At 37.4% G+C, this 6,011-nt stretch overlaps 1 protein-coding gene across 1 annotated transcript; it reads right to left on the bottom strand.

The window, feature by feature from the left end:
- Positions 1 to 540: 540 nt before the first annotated feature.
- On the bottom strand, positions 541 to 3,428 carry mpv17l (MPV17 mitochondrial membrane protein like). The gene is made up of 4 exons (XM_084410132.1): positions 2,633 to 3,428; positions 2,482 to 2,552; positions 1,535 to 1,564; positions 541 to 1,420 (listed from the first exon to the last, which is right to left on the bottom strand). The coding sequence occupies exons 1-4, from the start codon at positions 2,934 to 2,936 to the stop codon at positions 1,235 to 1,237; spliced, it is 591 nt and encodes a 196-aa protein (XP_084266258.1). The 5' UTR covers positions 2,937 to 3,428; the 3' UTR covers positions 541 to 1,234.
- Positions 3,429 to 6,011: the final 2,583 nt, after the last annotated feature.

Raw genomic sequence — 6,011 nt, 5'->3', positions numbered from 1 at the left:
TGAGCGAATGACACTTAATGACAGTTGTCATAAACATGCATAAAACCTCCTTCATATTCATGACATGTCATGTCATGATTATGACGGTGTCATGTCAGTCTTATGCACACCCCTTCAAGTAAAGTGTTACCCATTTTTTAAACTAATATGCTACATGTATGTAATTTTTTGTCTACTGTTATCAGAGGTCATCTATAGCAGAAAGAAAGCACACAGCAGACATTTTTGCCCTTCTAAGATTAGCAAGCGTGTGATCCTGCCTAATCCAACACAGGCAATCAGTACCGGAAAAGCTGTTTATCTGTTACCCAGCATCACCCTCAACATCTCATTGTCGCGTTTCACAATTCTGCACGGTTAAAAAACCCTTACCAGTCAGGGATCACTGGTGATCCCAGATTATTTTAGTTCAAAATATGTTTGAGCTTATATATCTCAATATTAATAACAGTCTGGTTAATTTTGAGTCTTGAACTATAAACTCTCAAGTGTTGGCTTTCTAAATGTATGTGTGTTATGTTTCTATTCAGAATTACTTATGAGCAGTAACCTTTTTATTTTGGGCATTTCATGTATGCAGCACTTGCCAAAATTGGGGGTGACTGGGAAGGAGTTAAACAGCTCACCTCTCACATATACACTTCCATAAAACAGAAGCTGCAGCTCATCAACAAACAATCTAACCACTGAATTCACTAAAATACATTTTGTAAACTGCACAAAGCAATATATAATCACAATAAAAAAAATTAATAAGATACAAATCTTTTGATTACTGCATCCCTTATGAGTAAATGTGCATGTTATGTAAACCTTTTGAGTTTCTCTTTAGAAAGATAGTCATGTTTGGACGAAACACTGCATAGTATGTCCATTTTTTATTTTTTGATAAATGAATAAGGTATTTGGGTAAGATGGCAGCCTAATGTCAGAGCTGAATCAGGGCACACCTCTAAAACACCCAGCAACACCATACAGTGAAATTCATAAAGACACAATTAATTTCCCTTCTGTAAACAAACTGAATCACATCAAACGTAAAACTATACAAGTTTGTTTTTTTTCCAGCATGAATATAAATGAAATCTGTGCACACGTTAATTATAAGTTAATTTAATATCACTTTTAATAAGATCATAAGTGACAAGATTTATAAACAGCCTCAATACAGTACTGTGGGACAGAACTATCCATCCGCAAAGGCACAAAGTTGTTCATGTGCGCCACTGTATTTCTACTTCTCCTCGTCGTTACTGCGAGGTAGAAGCCGTTTTTTGGGGGCCATGACCCAAGCGAAGGCCACTGCTGCTGTCCCATCCCCACTCTGTCGTGAGAAACATAAGAACGTGGCCCACAGGAATGCTGAACAGCCCATAAAAGCTGTCCTCAGATAAAGAGGCATCAGAACAAAATTCAGAAACTGCAAGAAAATACAGATTATTCAACATGAATAGTCATAAGAATATTGACAAGTAGTATTTATGGCACATTATCTGTGTATATATGGTTTGTGGTGACAGAATGTAGCTCTTACCTGCATGAATGGCCAGTACATTAGTCCAGTCTGAAATGTGAAAAAACATATTTAGAGTATTTGCCATACAAAGCTAGATGTTCTCAGTATCATTCTCAGTAACCTAAATTTAGAACATTAACATGTTAACTTTACCGCCCCTTTGAACACAAACCCAAGAAATGACACACACACACACACACACACACACACACACATACATACAGACATACACACACACACACACACATATATATATATATATTTTTTTTTGTATATTGTATATCATGTTGGTCAATCTTGTTGTTACTTTGTATAGCTGCTACCTAGGTAAAGTTTAAAAGGTTAGGTTTTTCAAATAAAAATGATTTAAGTTTATGAATCCTTTATAGACTTTGGTCTCTTTTAAAGATGACACTTATGTCCGGAGTTTAACACATTAACACATAGTGCTTAATCATAAGTTATTGTATCACATATAGAAATGTACACTCTCAAAAATAACAGTTCCAACAGGGTTTTATTTTGGCAATAATGCATAAAAGGACCAATTATGGTTCCCCAAAGAACCTTTCAATGAACAGTTCTTAAAATAACCAATTTTTTTCTTAGTGTGAAGAACATTTTAATAATCTAAAGAACTCTTTTCCACTATAAAGAAGTTTTTGTGCGACAGAAAGGTTCAATGGAGGTTTAAGGTTCTTCATGGATCCACAGATGCTAATAAATAACCTTTATTTTTAATAACAAAAAAAAATTCTTTTAACGTTTTAGAAGAAATGAATGCATGTTTATATACCTTGACATGGAGCCCCAGAAGAAAATCTTGGCTCTACAAACACTCACAGTTGAACCTTAGATGTATTTTTCAACTACTGGACATATTCTATTCAGACATTAATGAATTATCCTCTGTAAAAGAGGTTCATGATGGGCTAGCTGGTAAAATATAACATCTATGGACCTACCTTGTATGTATTAAAAAACTTTTCTCGCCAGTCAGCAAATATGTCCTCTTTGCCCTCCAAGAAACTCACACCTGTAAAGACAAAGAACTGAGGGAAATAGAACAAATAAACATGTGCAATATATGTGACAAAGTTGGTATAGCCTATTTACCTGTGTAGAAGACACTGGTCGCCAAAGGTGAAGCAAAAGTTTGGTCAAAAAGCAGTTTGCGGAAAATCATACCAGCCGATCTCCCAGGGAAACGATGTTCTAAGGCTCGTAACCAGAAGTAATTGAAGTTACCGTGGAAACTCAGAGCCACAATCGCCACGTTTCTCGTGTGTCTCCAGTCCATTTCATCTCTCTGCGCGATGCACTGATGGACGAAATCCCCTCCGGCGAACAAGCATCCGTACAGAGTCACATTACTGAGCCAAGGCAATACCTTTGCTCGTTTGAAAAAAGATTTTCTCATGTTCAACAAAACGACAAACGGTTGTATTTTGTAACCTTTGTAAATGATGTCGAAGGGCACGAAACAAAACGGTGACCTGACATTGACAGACGGCCGCAGCTAAGCTCATAAAATGACCTTTTGCTTAGTACAAAGTCAAATATTCAATTAATCCCTTTTCTTTCTAGTCAGTTTGGTTCAACATATTTAAAAGGCACGGTCAATTAGAGAATAACAGTTTGACAGCTCATAATTGTGACTCTTGGCGAACATCTTTCAGAAACATTAGAAGATCATTACAAAGCACTGCCAAATAAAACAGATCAATCGAGAAGGCTACTTTTGCTTCAGTCCATCTTCGTTTAGGCTAGGCTACTTTAAAAGGGTCAGCAAGGCAAAAATAAGAATTGCGGTTCATTTATCCATTTAGCAATTAAATGACAAGGTTCCAGCGCGCGTTCATTCAGTGATCAGCAGTTTCCCGTACTTAGTGCTCAAATCCTGTGTTAATCTGCCCGCGCGCTCCCGCGTGTTCAGCGGTGGCGCGCTTTGACCTGATCTGCATGATCGACCACCCACACTCAGAAAAACCAGTTTCCAAGATGTTTATCTTCGTGCTATCAACGGTCACTGAGACTTTTAATGTTTGAAATGTTAACATATTTCATCCTTAGAGGAAAACTGAACACTTATAACACGCAATGTTTTTTTTTTGTTTTTTTGGCATTGAGATGATCTCATTTACAGGTCTATAGGCTACAACTTCACAATCATGCAGCACTTAATATGCATAAGCGTCCCAAAATGTTGTAATTTTTTTTAAACATGTGCTCAATGTCTCAGGTTTTAAGCACATCCCACTGTGTTTTAGCATTGTCTCTGATTCTTGAACAGATAGTTAGTTTATGTCGGATCTTTTCAATGAATCACCTGAAGCGGTTTACAAAAATGGCTGCAGTCGAAATCACATACTTCCCTACAATATAGTACAGGCGAAAAACAGTAGGCTATGTGACAAAAGAAGTAGGCCTATGTCCGAATGGAACCGTTTTTGTAAAAAGTTGTAATTTTTTTTTCTTTTTTTAAATGTAGGCCTACATTTATAACACTATACTTAGTATTAGGCCTATATTACCTTTGCATAAAAAAAAAAACAACAAAAAAAAACGCGTTAATGGCGCTGCTGTGAGTGTAGAAGTGATGGTAAAGTTGACATCTTTCTCTCTTCTGATTGCCATTACTCAATCTCTCTATGTTTTTCCCTTTTTTTGAAAGTTGTAAAAACACTATTGTGGAGTTTTTCTTTTACTATTTGAGCAAATGGGAGCACAAATTATATATTACAATATATAGCACAATAAATATTATATATTTAATGTAGTCTCTCATTCAACGCTATTGAGGTTTACCCAACTGACGACTTCCGCTTCTGAGAAATCCAGGAATGTGAAAACGGTCAATCCACAGTGTTCATAAAATTGGCTGTATCCGAAATCGCATAGCCTACTTCCCTACCATATAGTAAAACAGTATATGTGACAAAAGTAGTATGTCCGAATTCACAGTATTCATAAAAGAGTTGGCAAAAGTACCCAGATAACCTACTTCCGGCAAGATTTTGAAATTGTCAAAACAAAGCAAATTGTCCAAAATGTCTTGGTATGCTGAAGCATTTAGAGTTCCTTTCACTGGAACTAAGGGGCCAAGGCAAGCCCAACCCCTGAAAAACAACCCCACACCCTACTTTACACTTGGCACAATGCAGTCAGGCAAGTACCGTTCTCCTGGCAACCACCAATCCCAGACTCATCCATCGGCTTGCCAGACAGAGAAGCGTGATTCGTCACTCCAGAGAACACGTCTCCACTGCTCTATGTGGCAACGTGCTTTACACCACTGCATCTGACACTTTGCATTGCACTTGGTGATGTAAGGGTTGGATGCAGCTGCTCGGCCATTGAAACCCATTCCATGAAGCTCTCTACGCACTGTTCTTGAGCAAATCTGAAGGTCATACAAAGTTTGGAGGTCTGTAGCTATTGACTCCGCAGAAAGTTGCCGACTTCTGCGCACTGTGCGCCTCCGCATGCTCTGACCCCGCTCTGTGATTTTACGTGGCCTTTACGTAGAGTTGCTGTTGTTCCCAATTGCTTCCACTTTGTTATAATACCACTAACAGTTGAGTGGAATATTTAGTAGTGAGGAAATTTCACGAATGGACTTATTGCACAGGTGGCAACCTATCACGGTACCATGCTTGAATTCACTGAGCTCCTGAGAGTGGCCCCTTCTTGCACAAATGTTTGTAGAAGCAGTCTGCATACCTAGGTGGTTGATTTTATACAACTGTGGCCATGGAAGTGATTGGAACACCTGAATTTAATGATTTGGAGGGGTGTCCCAATACTTTTGGCAATATAGCAGTTGTGAAGTTATTAGTACTTATTTAAAATAAGTCTACTCAAGACTCAAGAGAGTATGCAATTTTGGATGCAGCCAATCAGTCTGAATGAATCGGAGAAGAGAACCGTCTGTTCCGAACATCACCTATTTGTAATGAAAAATGGGTTATTAAATACCCAAATAACAGCAATTTTACAAATAAAACTCATTGGAAATATTTTTTTTTACAACAGTTTTATCCACACATAAATTTGTTTTTGGTAAACACTATTTAATAAATCCTGCAAATGCTTTTCTTAACACGAATCTGGTTTGGTTTTGGTAAACAGTATTTTAATAAAACAATTGGCAAAAATCTTTCAACCAAGAAGATGTGGATGTGTAAATGTGTAAATTAATTTGAATGCAAATTATATTTTGGTTTTAAATTAGTATAGTTTTGATGAGCTCAATCATGGCTACAACAAAGTGAATTTGGACACGTTAAATGTATTTATTTAAACGTAATCATAAAAGCATGTGATTTCCACGCCGTGATGTCAGAGACCACGTGATGATGTACAAGAATAACCGAATCAGGTTTTTCGAATATTTTCTATTCGAAAGAACCGATTTGCGTCGGAGTCCACACACTACTGTACTGCATCATTACATGTCTTTGCGTTGGGGGTAAGGGGTAAACCAAGGAGCTCG

The sequence above is a fragment of the Rutilus rutilus genome (genome assembly GCF_951802725.1).
Source record: "Rutilus rutilus genome assembly, chromosome: 1".
Classification (NCBI taxonomy): Eukaryota; Metazoa; Chordata; class Actinopteri; order Cypriniformes; family Leuciscidae; genus Rutilus; species Rutilus rutilus.
The sequence above is the reverse complement of the archived record's forward strand: the minus strand, read 5'-3'. Positions and strand labels throughout refer to the sequence as shown.

Coding starts and splice junctions, on each gene's coding strand:
- mpv17l (XM_084410132.1), bottom strand. CDS start 2,936: ATGAGAAAATCTTTTTTCAAACGAGCAAAGGTATTGCCTTGGCTCAGT. Junction 2,553..2,632: donor GACCAGTGTCTTCTACACAG/GTAAATAGGCTA, acceptor TTGTCTTTACAG/GTGTGAGTTTCTTGGAGGGC. Junction 1,421..1,534: donor TGTACTGGCCATTCATGCAG/GTAAGAGCTACA, acceptor ATTTTCTTGCAG/TTTCTGAATTTTGTTCTGAT.